Source organism: Microtus pennsylvanicus, chromosome 5 (assembly GCF_037038515.1).
Source record: "Microtus pennsylvanicus isolate mMicPen1 chromosome 5, mMicPen1.hap1, whole genome shotgun sequence".
Classification (NCBI taxonomy): Eukaryota; Metazoa; Chordata; class Mammalia; order Rodentia; family Cricetidae; genus Microtus; species Microtus pennsylvanicus.
In genome coordinates, this window is record NC_134583.1 from 89651831 (window position 1) to 89668756 (window position 16926).

Consider the following 16926-nt stretch of genomic DNA (forward strand, 5'->3'; position numbering starts at 1 on the left):
GTGTTCCAAGGGGTGCTTAAGAGGGCTGTGGCCACATCTCTGCTCGCTGGACCAGCAAGCACTTTTGGGGCTCGTCCAGATGGGGGGGAAGGGGAGGGGGAGGGGAAAAGGAAGATAGCTGCTTCTCTTGCAAGCCTCAGTCCTGTTCAATTATTCAGCAGGGCCCCTTCTCCAGGAGGGGGGCGGCGGTGGTGGTGATGGTGATGGTGGAAAGCGCGCTCCCGAGCGCGGGGGAGGGGTGGGGCGCGTGCATAGGAGAGGCGAGCACCGAGCGGGCTAGCCAGGTGCCACGCCGCGGAGCTGCCCAGCGCCGCCCGCAGATCGGGAGCCGCTCGGGTCCCTACGCCCTGCCCCCCCCCCCGCGCTTCCCCTCCCCTCCCTTCCTTCCCTCTGTCCCTCCCTCCCTCCCTCCGTCCCTCCCTCCCTCTCCCTTCTAGCCCTCTCAGCCTCTGCAGCAACACTCCGCTGCCTCCTCCATCTCTCCGCCGGAATCTCGCAGGCTCGCGCCTTTCCTCTGCTTGGCCCCGCTCCCCTCTTCTCTCCCCTCCTCTCCTCTCCCCTCACCCCCCCCATCACCCGGATTTGCTTCCCTCCCCCTCCTCCCGCCCCCCTCCCCGGCCGCTCCCTCCTTCCTTTCCTGGCCTCCGTCGGGCGGCAGCGGCGCCGGGTCGGTTCCGCGGTGCTCGCGCTTTCCGGGGAGCCGGGCCTCCGTTCCTTTTGCGCACCCCATCTCCCATCCCGCTGGGTTTTTCTGCAGGATTTCCCTACCATCCCCTCCCCAGCACCATGCCCCCACCCGCTGGCCGCTGACGGTCCTCTGCGCCGGCCCGGCCCCAGCCTGAGGGGGGACCCCTAGCCGCCTGCGATGGACCCAGGCACCCCGGACCTTGGCCTTCCCGCTGCGCGCACCCTGGATTCCCCGGCGGGATCCAGTTGATTTGCTTGGCTCCGGACTGAGGCTCCGGATCTGGTTTTCCTTCGCTTCACCCCTACCCCCCTCCCGGAGCTAGCAGCCGGAGGGGGGCTTCGCGGGGCCGCGCAGCCCCGCGTCCCCGCCCCCGGCCATGGGGCTGTGAGGTGGCCGCCCCCGGGCCGAGATGCCCCCCGGGGGAAGCGGGCAGGGGGGGTGCCCGCGCCGCCCCCCCGCCCTGGCCGGGCCCCTGCCGCCGCCGCCGCCACCGCCACCGTTGCTGTCGTTTCTACTGGGGCTGTTGCTGCTGCTGGGGGCGACCGAGGGGGCCCGGGTCTCGTCCAGCCTCAGCACCACCCACCACGTCCACCACTTCCACAGCAAGCACGGCACCGTGCCCATCGCCATCAACCGCATGCCCTTCCTCACCCGCAGTGGGCACGGTAAGTGGCGCCCAGATGCCAGAGGACTGGCTTGGGGGTCTCGGGTACATCGCCCAGGCCCCGGGAGCCCCAGGGCCGCACCCCGAGTGTGCGCTCCCGGATCTGGGCTTTGCGGTGGGGCCCCTTCACCTCCCATCCCCAGCTCCCATCGTGCCAGCCCCACCCTCACCTCCATCTCTCCATTCTCCCTGCTCACCCGCATCCCTGTCTTCCTCACAGCTTCTTAGCATCCCCTGTACCTCCTTCTCCCCATGTGCTTTGTTAGCCTCTTCTTCTCCCTCCCAGAGCCCCATCACCGGCCTGTCCTTTCATCCTTTCTAAGCGCCCTTCTTGAATCTCTCTTCCCTATCACCTCCATCCCTGCTGTGTTCATGCCTGTCTTACCTCACCCTCACCTTCCCATGGCTGATCTGTTACCTCCTTCCTTCCACCTCTGCCTACCTGGCAGCCTTCCCTTTTCCCATCCATTACTGGCCTTCCACCATCTCTGGAACAATTCCTTCCGTCTAAGGCCCCACCATCTGTACTCCCCTTTGCCCCCACCTTTGGTGCCTTCTTACCCTTATTCCTCATCTTTGCTCTGCTTCTGCTTGTGACCCTCAGCCTGTCACCCCCAGCCTAGTCCCTCTGCGCTCTCACCTCCTGTGTGAGCGCCTGTAATCGCTCACACTTTTCACTGCTACCCCAGTCCCTCATAACCTTCAGTCTCCAAGCCCTCCCCTTCCTCCTAAAACAGAGCCCATCACTGTCCAGGCTGGCTCTCATCGCTTCTCATTCCCAGTCTCTCCCGTGCTCAGACCTTCATCCCTTCCTATCCGAGCCCCCAGGATTCCCACTGGGCCTTCTCTCCCCAGCTCTGTACCTGTCACCTCCCGTCTCTGTCCCTCAGACTCTGTGTACCTGTCACTTTCCCTTATTGTACCCCACAACATCTGTTCTGGGTGCCCCATTTCCCACAGCAGTTCCATGGCTATTGTTTCATTCCAGAGACCCTGTCACCTCCGTCCCACCAGTTCCCCACTTCCCCACTCCGTCCTGCACCCCATCTCTCAGCTCTCTGCACCTTGTTCTTCAGCTAACCCCCCTCTCCATTCTGTGCCTGTTAGCCCCCATCTCCACACCGTTCATCTTTGGCTCTCCTCTCAGCCCTCCAACCCTTTGCCCCGTCTGAAGCCCAATAACTGCCTCTCCTGGACACGACTCTGTCTCTGTAGCTCTGCCGCCCGGGCACTCTGCGCCTCCCGTGCACCTGCCACATCTGCTCCTGACTAGCTCTGGCGGCCTTCGTCAGTTCCCTGTGCAGTGTGGCCTCCCGTCTTCGTACGTCCACCCATCCACCCGCATCACTCCTCACTTCTGACTGCCCATCACCGTTCCTGGCCAGCTCCATTTTCCTCCATCATCCTCCACAGCCACATTGTTGTCCTGCCCCGTCCATGCCCCTCACTGCCTCCTATTTCTGCACCATCTTTGTTTTCCCACAGTTGTATTGTGCCTGCAAGAAGCTTCCTGATCTCAGTGTCCCATGTCATATCCGGTCTTTCAGTGCCCCCCCCCATGTCACTACTATGCTTCATCCGTTCCCCAGGAGCAGTCTCTTCAGACTGTACCTGACCTGTCTTCCTTTACAGTATCCCTCTCTCTGATCTCTGTCTCAGCTGCCATCCCTGCCACATGAAGTACTCCCCAGTTTTTCTCCCACATCTTCACCCCACACCCTGCTCCTGATCTCAGCTCTGCCTCCTCCTTGGCCCCCTGTCCTCCTCATTGTTCTCTTCTGACTGTCCTCAGGTCCAGTGCTGCTTCCAGAGACTCTCAGACTCTCGTGGTCACTCTAGGCAATGATGCACTAGGCACAGGAAAGGGTACCAGGTGCACTGGAGGGGCGCTCTGTGTGGGGAAGAGTAGACATGAAAGAGGAGGGTGATAGGGATGATGGGCAGGTGGGGAGGAGGGCCCAGGAGCTGGGGAGCAGCAGGAGCCAGGCAGAAGGAGGAACAGGGATGCAGGCTTTCCTGAATTGTGCAGGATATGTTATCCCTCTACCGTCCTAGGTCTCCCGGAAGGTCCTCCTCACAGCCCCTGATGCTGCAGGGACATAGGCCTAGCTAATGGGGATCTGACAGAACTATATTGTATTGCATGAACATTGCCTTAGGGATGTCTTCTCAGGGTAGAAGGGACTAGAGGATGGGATGGAGGGCAGCCTGGGACACTGATGGAGGTAGTGGACAGCTGGGAAAGATTCAGGGAGGAAGGAAGGGGCTAAGGAAAGCCAGGAGAGGAGGAAGCAAGCTGTCATGACCGACCCCATCTCTGCTCACCTGAACTCTGGGGGAGATGAGAGAGTTAGCTTCCCTGGGGTCTCCTCCCCGGGCTGGAGGCCAGTCATGTTTCCTTCTGCTCCAAGGTCCCTCAGTGTGAGGACACCTCTCTTCATGCTTCTCTACTGAGGCTCCCCTTGCCTTTCCTCCTTCCTCACTGCTTCCCCACTTTTCCTCCCATCCCCCAACCACTCTTGTTGCATAATATTCCAACCCACCTGCCAAACACTGTTGACACTTCTGCACTGGTGTCACTGTGGGGTCTGTGGTGACCAGCACATCTGGGACCTAAAACAGGTGGAGATGACACCTTTCTGGCCATGGATCCCCTTGTCCCAGTCCTGGTTTCTGAATCCTGGGTGCTCTCTCAGTTCCTTCCTAGCTCCCTCAGGAACCGGTCAAAGAAGACCCAACCCCAGCTCATTTCTGAGTCAGGTGCTTCCAGCACAGGGGGGCTATCATGTGTGTTGGTTCTGGGGACTATCATGTGTGTTGGTTCTGGGGACTATAATGTGTGTTGATTCTGGGGGCTATCATGTGTGTTGATTCTGGGGACTATCATGTGTGTTGGTTCTGGGGACTATCATGTGTGTTGATTCTGGGGACTATCATGTGTGTTGATTCTGGGGGCTATCATGTGTGTTGATTCTGGGGACTATCATGTGTGTTGATTCTGGGGACTATCATGTGTGTTGATTCTGGGGGCTATCATGTGTGTTGATTCTGGGGGCTATCATGTGTGTTGATTCTGGGGGCTATCATATGTTGATTCTGGGGACTATCCTGTGTGTTGATTCTGGGGGCTATCATATGTTGATTCTGGGAACTATCATGTGTGTTGGTTCTAGGGGCTAACATATATGTTGATTCTGGGAACTATCATGTGTGTTGGTTCTAGGAGCTATCATATATGTTAATTCTGGGAACTATCATGTGTGTTGGTTCTGGGGGCTAACATATATGTTGATTCTGGGGATGGGTATGTCAACTTGGAACTGACGGAACAGTGTATGGCCAGGAATGACGTTAGGAGTTGAGGAGGTATGCAGATAAACAGAGAGTTGAAGCCGGGTGGTGGTGGTGCAAGCCTTTAATCCCAGCAATTGGGAGGCAGAGACAGGCGGATCTCTGAGTTCAAGGCCAGTCTGATCTACAAGAGCTAGTTCTAGGACAGGCTCCAAAGCTATACAGAGAAACTCTGTCTCTTGAAAAAAAAAACCAAACCAAACCAAAAACAAACAAAAACCACCCCCCCACAAACAAACAAACAAAAAACAAATAAAAAATTCCCCATAGAGTTGAGTTCAGGGGTCTGGACCTGTGCAGCCCCACCCCGACTGTAGCGGTCCTCCTGGGAAAGCACCTAAGATGCAGGCTTTTCTGGGTTCTACTGGATCATCTGACCATTCTAGGTCTTCAGAAGGCTTTTGTTATAGCTTCTGTTGCTACTGGGGCACTGGCAGGCATAGCGGCTGCACATGTACTTTTGGCCCTGGTGCATGACTGCATGGGTGGTTTTTACATGGGATGACTTGTTGTGAGTCTGGGTTCCCTAACCATTGTTAATGGTTGGCTGGCTGTTTTCTCTCTAGACTGTAGGTGTGTGTGTGTGTGTGTGTGTGTGTGTGTGTGTGTGTGTGTGGTGTTGACTAATGATCATTTCCAGTATTTTATGACTGAGTTTCAGGATCTAGGAGGCATTGAGGAAACTGTGTTGGATGTGGGCAGAAGGTGCTAATCTTGGGCCTGTGGCATATTATATCTGATTAGAAACTCTCTTGCCGTGGGCCTCAGTGATGTGGGTCTGGCCAGTATGCTATGTACAGTGGGCTCCCTATTTCCCAGCGTGGAAAAGAACTGGTCTACACCAGCCTTGGGGAATACTGGGGCTTGCTTTAGGCCCCTCTGCTTCTCAGATCCTTTCTTGATGCTGTCAAGACTCGGAGTGTTGTCCTGGCCACTAAGGCTGCCTTGCCTTCTTGGTGGAGTCCGGGGCAGGGCCAGGGACAGTTTGCTTGCCTGGCTGAGCTGCGGGAAGCGCCTCCCGAGCGTGGCCGGAGGGGCGGGACTTGGCAGAAGCCCCGCCTCCTGCACCCGACCTCCTCCTTAAGCCAAGCCCCCTGTCCCCGCCCGTGCGGAATCCGTGGTGCTGGAGAGAGAACTGTCTCCCCGGGGTAATTACTGCAGCCCCAGCCCAATAAACCATTCATCCTTCCCCTCTTCTGTCCGAGAAGTGTCTCTCCAACCTGGCTCCCCCCACAGTATAATAAACGCCCTTCGGCTTTAACAGGTCCGCCCAGCACAGTAAACTGTCTGCAGTGTGAGAACAGCTGGATCATAAATCCTGGGGGAGGCCGGGGCTGGGGAATGGGAGGACTGGGGCGCAGGCGCCCATCCGCACCTCGCCGGCCCCTGCCCTTGGCCGCCCGCGGAGGCCTGTCTTTGAGCGTTTATCGCCGTGTCCCTCCCCCCCCCCCCCCCCCGTGCCGCGACTCCTGTGATGGGGTCTGCCTCTCCTTTCTGGGGCTTTGTGTGCAGTTGGGTGCGTCGCCTCCCGTGCGCTGGTGTAGGTCTAGATGTGCGATACTTGGAGCTGTGTCTGATTGTAAGGCCTGGGACTTGGGTTGTGGGCATGCATCCCAGACCTCTCCAGCTTCCATGTCTAACCCGGCACCTGGTTTGAGTTGTTCCGGTGCTCTCAGCTCTGGCGCGGCGCTATCCATGGTGATGAGCGTGCTGTGTGGCATCCAGCGGGAAAACCCGCAGGAAGGGCCGCCTCCTTAGACCTGGCAGGTTTGGGGGCAGACCCCACGCAAATGTGTGAGTCTGGTGTTCCTTCCCTGGTGTGAGAGGACCAAGAGAGACCCTGGAGCCCAGGGATCAGGGAGTGTGTAGAGGAAGGTCACCATCTCTGCTCCCCCAACCCTACCCCCTAAATTCTACGTGTAGCTTGTGAGTGGAGGGTAGAGGGAGGACCCTGGGTATTATGGTTGTCATGGAAACAGCCGATTTTCTGGAGAGCTGCAGTGTTGGGAGCTGGGAGACTGTACTGGCTGAGGCTTAGCTGTTTGGTTCTGGCCTCCAGGCCCAGTCCTTTCTAGGCAGGCAGGTAACCTGCACTGAGTGTAGAGGTGATGTTCACTGTACACCCCTCGCTGGAACCGGAACTCAACCGAAGGCCCAACCTTCTCCACTGTGCCTCCAGGGCCTGAGGTAGGGAGGAGAGACACCTCAGCTTGCAGGGGCAGAACTGGTTTCCCGCTGTCTGCTGGGGTGCTTTCCCAACTACAGTCTGCAAAAAGAGGACCATTTTAGATATCCTTGTGGGTTTTCCTTGTCTGCCCTTCTCCTGGGGTCCCTTCCCATTTTCTTTTCTATCTGGGAGGTAGAAGACAAGGTAGGTGGTCTGGGGAGCGACAGGGATGAGTCCCTTCTCCACTCTAGTCTCACCACCCAGGCTGCTGCTTTCCCTTCCCTTCCCAGCCTTCCACACTTGGTGAGCACCCACTCCAAGGCACACAGAAGTCACTGCTCCTATGGGGACCTAGAGTTCCTAGGATGACTGCCTGGACTATAAGGGGGCTATTGGGTGAGACATCCCCGGTCCTTGCTTCCCCCAGACCAGAGTTCTCCACCTCTGGGTTCTCTTCTGGTCTGCCCCAGCTTCTGCCCTCAGGCCCCATCTGCATCTCTTTCTCTCTGGCTAAGTCTTCCCTTGAACCCCTTTCTGCACCCCAAGAAGTGCCTTGAGAGGAGTCGTTAGTAGCTAATGATTTAATCAAGCATTTTATGAATCTCATCTGCTCTGTTTATGTCCTAAAGAATGCAAGGTGAGGCTTTCCCCTTCCCTTCCTGCAGGCCCAAGAGTCTAGTCCTCCAGGTCCCCAGACAAGGCTCCCTTCCCGGAAACTGGGTGACCAGCCCCCATCCCACTCCCATCTCCACCCCCAGGGAGCTCAGTCAGCCGCAGGAGAGAACATGGCGACTAATGGGGTTTATTTTGGGGCTGAGATCGTTAGGGACCTCACACCCGCCCCCGGCAGCCGGATGGCGAAGAGGAGAGGGGGAAGAAGAGAGAGGGTGGGGTGGGGGAGGGCTGGGAGAGGAAGCCTACATCTCAGGCTCCCACTCTCCTGCTTCTCTCACCTACATCCCTCTCTGTCCTTCTCTGTCCATCTGTCTCTCTGCCTCCTTCCTCCTCTGGCTGTCAACTCTTCCCATCCCCCCCCCCATGTTTGCCTCCTCCTTTCTGGGCAGGATTCCAGGCCTTTGGGCTTTGGCACCCAGGTACCCTTGCCTGAGGGTGGAAACAAGGATCCCTGGACAAGCCAGGAAGATTCCCAGGGGGCTGGGAGAGGACGGAGGGGCTGGCGTTGGCAAGGTGCCAGAGATGAGCATGAGTCACAGCTGCCCACAGCCCTGCTCATCTTCCCGCCATCACTTGAGACTCCCTCTTGCCTCTGATGCTTGGCTCTGGTCCCAAAGAAGCACTTGGGAGAAGTTGAGCTGGTCAAAAGCAGGTCTCAGGTCCTTCCTGCACAGGGCATTCTTGCTGTCTGGGTCTTTTTGAAGCCTTTCTCTGGTCACACCCTGTGTTACCTGTATTGCTGTAATTAAAGCTAGGCTTCTGTCTGTGTGTGTGTATGTGCACAGGTTCTCACTTGAGCATCCGGAATTACAGGGTTGGTGGCTCCCGTGGGCTTCATCGCTGAAGCCTTGTGCCCTAACCCTGGTATCCTCAGGCTCTGGCCCCATCCAACCACAGGAACCCGCTGACTTTTCTTCTCCATTTCCTTCTCTCTGCAGCTGGGACCACATACATCTTTGGGAAGGGGGGAGCGCTCATCACCTACACATGGCCCCCGAATGACCGGCCCAGCACGAGGATGGACCGCCTGGCTGTGGGCTTCAGCACCCATCAGCGGAGTGCCGTACTGGTGCGAGTGGACAGCGCCTCCGGCCTTGGGGACTACCTGCAGCTGCACATTGTAAGGACCTGGGCCCAGCCCCTCTCCCTGACACCCAGCTCCGCTGTTGATGCCACTTCATATCTGTCCCTCATGGGGAGCACTTAGGGCCCTACTCACCCATTTCTTGAAGTTCTTTCGAGACTCGGTCCCTTCCTGGTCACTCAAGAGTCACCCATCTGATATACAGACAGCTGTGTCTCCCAGCCATCCAAGGTGTCTGTAAGCTCCCCAGACACCTACTACTGTAACCCACAGAAATGTGCTCACCTTTAGGGTGTCTCTGGGCCGCTTCAGTTCACTGGACCCCAGCCTGTCCCTCTCCTCCCTCACACCTCTCTGTCCTACAGCGGCCATCTGTGTCTCTTTGCCTTGACTTGGAATCCGGCCCCTGCCTTTACAATACCTGCGACCTCTGTTCCATGACCTTTGCATTCCCAGCAGACCCTTGACCAGGTCTTTCCCACAGATTCTGCTCATGTTCCTTCCTCACTGGCCTCCCAGCTGAGCCCCACACCCCATAGTCAGTTTATCTCTTTTCCTTTCTTACTCTGTACACCTTACACCTCTCCCCATGACCTCTGACCCTGCCCCACACCCTTCCCTGTGATCTCTGACCCTGTTTCACACCCTACCCTGTGACCTCTGATGGCACCCCATTCCCTTCCCTGTGTCTTCTGGCCCTGTCCATACCTTTCTCTGTGACCTCTTACCCTGTCCCACACTCTATCTTGACCTCTGACCTTGTCCCACACCCTTCCCCGTGACCTCTGGCCCTGCTCCACACCCTTTCCTCTGACCTCTGGCCCTGTGCCATACCTTTTCTGTGACCTCTGGCCCTGCCTTACACCCTTCCTTGTGACCTCTGACCCCACCCCATACCCTTCCCTGTGACCTCTGACCCCACCCCATACCCTCCTCTGTGACCTCTGGCCCTAACCCACTCCCCTATGACCTCTGGCCCTGTCCCATTCCCCTGTGACCCCTGGCCCTGTCCCACTCCCTTGTGACCTCTGACCCTGTCCCACTCCCCTGTGACCTCTGGCCCTGTCTCACTCCCCTGTGACCTCTGGCCCTATCCCACACCCTTCCCTGTGACCTCTGACCTGCCTTATACCTTTCCTGTGACCTTTGACCTTGTCAGATTTCATTTCTGAGTTTAACCTCTCCTTTACCTCTTCCTCCTCCAAGGTCTTAAGTCCCAGACCCTGACTTCAGCCTCCATCTCTGTACTGGGCTCCTCTCTCCCTCACCTTCCTGTTTGCATCCCACTTGCTGGCCCTGGCCACAGCCCTGAGCTTTGAGGGTAGGGCAGGCTGACCAGGCTCTGCGTGCCAGTTGGGGAGCCCTGGGAAGAATTGGGAGGGCAGAGAAAAACAGAGGAGGAGGCTTGTTCCTCACCTGAGTAAGGATGGGGCTCCTGGCCCCTCCCACACAACAGCTCTCCAGGTGGAGGTCTACACCCCTCCTCCAACACTGGGCTGTGAAAGGAGAAGACCCAGGGGAAGGCATCCTGGAAGCAAGCATGGCTGGTGGCAGTGGCAAGTGACAGGCGAGGTTCCCAGGAGGGAAGGGCGTGGAGGAAAGCGCAGGGAGTGAGCTGGAGCCAGGGTTGGGAAGAGGCCTCAAACCTGTGGGCAGCAGGGCCATGGTGGGTATGTAGCTGTTGTGACAGGAGAGATGGCTGTGAGTCAAGGTGACCAGGGTGTCCCTGGGCCAGTGGTCACTGGCAGAATGTGGCTATGCATTTACCGTTCTTCAGGGAGTGGAGTTTGCTGTGGCCTCAGTAGCCCGTCTGTGTGGTGCCACCTGGTTTCCTTGAGTTGTCTGTTTGACCTAGTCCTCTCTCTTCAGTCTGTGAGGGCGTGTGTGGCTTTGGAGTTGATGGCATGAGTGAGTTTGAAGCCCAGTACATTCTCTTTCTTTGCTCTGTGTCTATGCAAGTCCCTGCAGTTCTCTGAGCCTCAGTTTCCCCAGGTGTGTGGGACACTGAGAGGGCAGAGACTTAATTAGGTCACATGTGTAATGTGCTCACTGCACTTAGGGGACCTGCAGCGTCCTGGTCACCTGCGACTAGCCACTTGGGCAGTGTGTGAGAGTCTGGGCTTGCGGGGCTAGGGGATGATGCATCCTCCCAGAGCAGGAAGGGCAGGAAGTCTGTGAGGTGAGATGTCCTTCTTCTTTCCCTCAAGCCTTCCCTGTGCAGGGCTGTGAGGGAGGCAGCTAGGCCTAGGTGCTGCAGAGGATGGGGGAGGATGCTGAGAAGGGTGGAGGTCCCAGGAGAGGCTGGCAGTGAGGGGGAGTTGGGTACCAGATGGGCTCCGAGCCCCTTGGGGGCAGCCCCAAGCCCCCTCCTCCCCCAGTGACACATCAGCTCCCACCACAGCGTCGTTAGCAGTTCTCAGAGAGTGGGGAGGCGGCAGCAAAATAAGAGAAAAGCAATTTGACGTTTCTAATAAAGCGTCGCTCCACTTTGCCAAATTAATTTTGACTCCCATAATTATTTGCTGTAGGAGCGGCCGCGTTCTCCCCACCGCCGCCTAATGAGGTAATTGGGGAATTAGGAATTAATGACTTTAACAGAAGTGACAACTGACTTCACATCGGAAGCAGCTCTGGGGAGCTGCCTCTCCCCCGGAGTGCACAGCTCCAAGCTTGGCTGCCTCCTAGGAAACCCAGGTGTCCTGCCTTCCAGCTCCTCTAGCCAGCCCTCTGCCAGTCCAACTCCCAGTCTGCCAGCGCCCTTGACCATTGTCACTGCCCAGGCGGGGCCTCGTGAGGGGGAGGAGCCCTCAGAGACATCCAAGGGGCTGATACTATTCTGGGTGGTATCATTCCTAACAATAGTAACCAGGAGGCTTGGCTGTTCCCTTGCCTGTGTGGGGAGCAGATGATGATCGCGTTTCCCTGGGGATGTTGTCGGTCTGTGGGCGGTGCATGGGCGGGGCTTGCTAAGCCTGTTAGGCAAGGCCGCCTCAGTTTCCTTACTTTACCTCCTTCGAGGTGGATGATAGTGTGTGTGCACATGTGTGTGCATACAGGTGTGTGTGGCTTGTTACCGATCTTAGGATGGGGAGATCTGAACCCCACAAGTGGGAAATAGATAGCCATGGGGACCATAGCTGCATACCCTGGTCTTCAACTCTGTCCTGCCCCTCAGCCCAGCCCTCACCTGGCTGTGCCTTCCCTACCCGCACCCCCAGGCTTTCAGCTCTCTTTAGATGTAGCTGACAACCAAAGGGTTTTCTTGCTCAGGCTGGAATGGGGTCTTTCACTGTGTTCGTATACTAGACTGGGTCCTCGAGAGTGATCCAGGGGCCCGAAGGAGCCTCCACCTCCTTGTCCTGTGGGAGGAGGGTCAGGAGCTGATTCTTGCTGTGTTCATGATGGCTGCTTAGGGCTTAGTGGGCCTTCCACCGTGTGGTGAGACACCGTGTACCTGAAGGCAGGATAGCCTTCGCATCTCTCATGCTGCACCCCTCAGCTCTGAATGAGTGTCTTCCAGACTAGTAGGCTAGAGACAAGAGCAAGGGTTTTGGAGACGGGCCAGCTGGGATTCAGATGCTGGGTCCTCTCTTGTGAGCTGAGACTGAGACAGTCCTTAAGTCCAGCCTTAGTTTCTTCCTGGGTAAAATGTGACTCTGCAGGTTCTCCCAGGGCTACTGTGTGTGCTCTTGTGGACTCAGCAAAACCCCTCCTCTCACTTCAGCACCACTGGCCAAATTATTGTGGGTTGGACCCCAGGTGACCTCTTCAGGGTTTCCTGTGTGTCTGGTTCCTGAGGTTGCGGGCTCTTTGCTTCCTTTCTGCAGGACTTAGTCTTTATCTGTCTTCTGCCGGCTCCCTCAAGCCCTCAGTCCCACCCCAACACCCCAAGACCTTCCTTTAATAAAGCTGGCATAGCTCTATGACTCGCTTTTCTTCCCTTGCCCCTCACCCGCTTCCAGAGTCCAGGCTACCCCTGATTCCATAGCTGCTGAGGTCAGAGGTCAGTCTTGGGACCAGACTGGGGTCTGGGGGGGTTCATCCTTGCCTCCGAGACTGTGAACCCTCCTATTGTGATGTCTTAGAGAGGCCTCCATGTGGACTCTAGGGGCCCTTGCATAGCATAGGTGCTCAGGACACATCTCCAAATATTCTGGATGAGCCTGAGGGCAAGAGACAGGGGACTTGTGGAAAGGGCTCCGTGACTGGTTCCCTAGGAAGTGGAAAGGGCTCCGTGACTGGTTCCTAGGGAGTGGAAAGGGCTCCGTGACGGGTTCTGCAGCCCTAGGGAGTGGAAAGGGCTCCGTGACGGGTTCTGCAGCCCTAGGGAAGTGGTCCACAACTGATAAGCCTCCAGGATGTTCTGAGGCCTGCATATGCTAGAGGGAAAACCTGCCCACTGCCCTGGGCAGTTGAGACCTGAGGAGGTGCTTTAGAAAACTCGTGGAAGGCTGTTGAGAGAGGGCTTTGGGAATCTCTGTAGATATTGGCCTCCTCCACATTGCTGACCTCTTCCTCCCCATCCCCAGGACCAGGGCACTGTTGGGGTGATTTTTAATGTGGGCACCGACGACATTACCATTGATGAGCCCAACGCCATTGTGAGTGACGGCAAATATCACGTGGTGCGATTTACTCGAAGTGGTGGCAATGCCACCCTGCAGGTGGACAGCTGGCCAGTCAACGAACGGTACCCAGCAGGTAGGTGGCACAGATCCGCAGCTGAGACAGAGCGGCAACAAGGTGGTACTGGGTGGGGTCAGGCAGCTTCTGAGTGGAATGCTGTGGGGCGTGGCTAAGTGGAGAGGTTTGGGGAGGAAGGGCGTGGCTATGGAAACGATTGGGTGAAACCAAGGTGGGGGCGTGGCTAAGAAAAAAGAGATGTGAGGGTCCAGAGGTAAGCTGGTGATTTGGGGGGAGGATATTATTTGGGTGAGGTTGCAAGGTCAGAATCCAGTTTGAGAATGGGCAGAGAAGACAAAGGAGGGTAGAATTAGGGGATGTCTGATACCATTGAGGAAAGGTAGATTTAGAAAAGAGGGGCAGGGTAGAAACGGTGCGACCCATGCAGAAGTCTAGGAGAGAGACTCACAAGTTAATAAACACATCTTGGCAGGAGGCAAACCATTCCCCAAAACAGAACCAGACAAAGACCCAAAGTCACCCTCTGGAGATGCTGGAGAGAAGAGATGCCTAGAGACAGGATCCCAGTGTTTCAGGCAGTAAGGGGTCACGGTGGAAGGGAGAGAGAAAAGACAGAGTTCAAAGGAGGGTCAGACACCTTCAGTAGCCATCACAGGCAACACAGAAGGTGCCAGGATCTGTGCCTGGCCTGGGAACCCAGAGATGGAGACACAGAGAGACTTAGTTCCTAGGACCACAGCGGTGGTCAAGGACAAATCAAGATCTTAGGAACCCAGGGGAGGGAGGAGGATGAGGCCATGGGGTGGGGGTTGGAAGCACAGGAGGGAGCCAGAGGAGGAGTGATGGAGGGTTCTGGAAATAGTCACAGAGACATCTGCAGAGATGGAGGCAGCTCCAGGATTGATGCAGAGAGATGCGGAGATGCTGACACAGACTCAGCTAGGGAGAGAAGAGGTGGACAGAGCCCTGCAAGAGGCAGACCAAGAGGGAGGGAGGGAGGAACACTGCAGGGAGAAGGTAGGGACTCAGAGCTGTGCATGCCTGCTGCCTGTTACACAGGACCCCACTGAGTAGCAGGATGACCACCTGTGACCTCCATTGTCCTCGCCAGAGTGACAGACATGAGCAGGACAAACCCTCAGGCTCACTCATGCTAAAACACAGAAGCCAGTACAGACAGGCTCAGGACTTACAGTCCCTTGAGATAAGAACTCCCCACACCCTCCTAGCAAACAGAGGCTGACATACTTGTAGGTCAGCCTGATATTCAGATGACCTCAGACATTCAGACAGTGACATGGATCCACAAGAAAACAGTTCTGTAGAGGGATGCTCGTCTACCCCCAAACCCTGGGTGTGTGTGGGGTCTGACATGCTAACTCTCCCACACAGGCCTGTCTGTACTCCCTGTTCTCCTAGCCACAGCAGACCTGGACAGCCTAGGGCATCAGAGTTCTCTCTGTCTCAGGGGAACAGGCCCAGTCCTTTGTAATAGTGAAGACATTGGCCTGTGCTGGACAGGGCATGAAGAGTTCACCATGCCCAGTCAGGCCTTATGCCCAGAGGAGCAGGCCAGAGCCTAGGAGGGAGGCATGATATCTGCTCTCCTCTGCCAGAGCCCCTGGATAGGGATAGGGAAAGGTATATGTCATCCCTTTCTTGCAAATCTGGGTATCTTTTAATCTTTTTGGGGTATGGGGGCAGGTGCTCTTTACATAGCCCTGGGGGTCCTGGAACTCACTATATAGACCAGACTGGCCTGGAATTTACAGAGTGCCTCCTGAGTGCTGGGATTAAAGGGGTGTGCCACCACTACCAGCTAAATCTGGGTCTCTTGAGGGTTTGGTTGCTCCTGTGTGCACTGTGAAGGTAGCTCCTAAATTATTACGGAGGCCACTACAGCACTGAGGCGTGGCCCCACACCTATCTTGTTTGTTTGAGATAGGGTCTCACTCTGTAGCCCTGGCTGGCCTAGAATTTGCTATGAAGACCAGGCTGGCCTTGAACCCACAGAGACCCACTTGTGTCTGCCCTTAGAGTATTGGGATTAAAGGTGTGCACCACTATACCGGGCCTCCCACAGCCTCTGGGTTCTGGCTCAGTGGGACCTGAGATCTAATACTGGATCTCTATTGGTAGATAACATGACCTGGGCCAAGTCATGTAACCTCTCTGAGTGTATAGGGAAGGCAGGGTCCATTGCCCCAAAGCTCTTAAGGGTGCATCCTGCATGTGCACGTGAGCATAAGCAAAGGTGGTCCAGAGAGCTATTCATAAGCAGGTGTAGGCCTGCCTGTAGCCATGTGGTGCAGACAGGAGGAATGCCCCTGCCTCTGCATGAGTGGTTTAAATAAATGGAGTGGCCATATTTTCAAAGGAGATCATGTCCCTGTCCACTGTGGTAGGTTCACGGAGAAACACCGAAAGGCACATTGACAAGCCCCTTCCACATAGGTGTGCATGCACACACACACACACACACACACACACACACACACACACACACACTGTCTCTCTCTCCTTTCCTGTCTCAGGGGTAGGAGCTCGAGAGTGGAAAGAACAGGTGGGTATCCAGATGGGGAGACAAGGATGGAGAAGGGCGGAGCTAAAACTGGGGGAAGGAGTTTGAAGGAGAAAGGCTGAGGAGCTGGCAGGGCCTGCAGATGAGGGAGAGAAATGGGGCCAAGGCTGGGTCAGAGGATGGAGAGGGGCGGAGCCTGGCTTTGCACAGAGCCTGACCATATTGAAGCGGGACTGAGATGAAGACGACAGCAGGGTAAAGGCCAGGGCAGAGCAGGGAACAGGCGATGGCGAAGGAGAGCAACAGGAGATGGGATGAGAGGGCTGTGGAGAAAGGGGGGTTCAGTCTGGGTGAGGCTCAGTGGACACAGCAGTGAGGTCCTGAATCTGTAGAGAACCTAGCGATCGCACCCATGCACACATGAACCCCAGTGGGCGAATTTGCGAAGGTGTTCTTGAAGGTGCTGGTCCAGGACGTAGGCTCCTGTGGGTGGCAAGTGAGAGCAGGAGAGAGTTCAAGCACCTAGCTCCCCCTCTCCGCATGGCCTTTCACCCTGTTGCTGTGGGCATCCCCAGCCCTGCTCTGTAGCAGCAACCAGGAGTGCAGGGATCCGGGACCAGGTGAGCAGGCAGAAGCAGCTTGCAGGGAGAAAAGGAGGAGGACTGGGGTGAGGGGACAGAGACCAAGGTGGAAGGGTATGGTTGGCCAGGGGTGTGGAAGGAGGTAGGAACCGGTGATGGGGCAGCTGGGAGCTGAGTCCAGGAGATAATGGGAGCTGGCAATGACTTTGAGAAGTGGTTTAAGGCTCAGTGAAATGAGTGTGCCGGGCACCCCCTTAAATGCTGCATAAACCCTGCTTAACCCACCCCTCCCACGTCTAAACCATCCTGTAAACGCAGTAACCAGCTGGACTGCCCCCTAACTTAAACCTGCTAAACGCCCCGCCCCCACCCCACCACCCCTCTTTGGGGTGGTGAAGGAAGTGGGCTCAGCCTCAACAGCTTGACTAGATAAACTTGTTTAACCTCTGACCTTCCAGCTGCGGGGGTTTTCTTTCTTTGTTTGTTCTTTTTTTTTCTTTTCCTTTCTGCTTCCTTTCCCTTTTCTTGGTTTTCCCTCTCCTTTGGGTTAC

General features: G+C 56.5%; 1 protein-coding gene across 31 annotated transcripts in view; it reads left to right on the forward strand.

Moving 5' to 3' along the window:
* The window catches only part of Nrxn2 (neurexin 2), a 114041-nt gene that overhangs the window by 77974 nt on the left and 19141 nt on the right, over positions 1–16926 (forward strand). For 27 of the 31 annotated variants that reach the window (XM_075973274.1, XM_075973290.1, XM_075973284.1 and 24 more), the window contains 2 exons: positions 8484–8665; positions 13159–13330. In XM_075973274.1, coding sequence (XP_075829389.1) covers positions 8484–8665; positions 13159–13330 — 354 coding nt within the window. Of the gene's footprint in view, positions 1–285; positions 1354–8483; positions 8666–13158; positions 13331–16926 lie in introns of those variants that run through there. The other 4 variants (XM_075973301.1, XM_075973300.1, XM_075973299.1 and 1 more) reach the window with 3 other exon arrangements.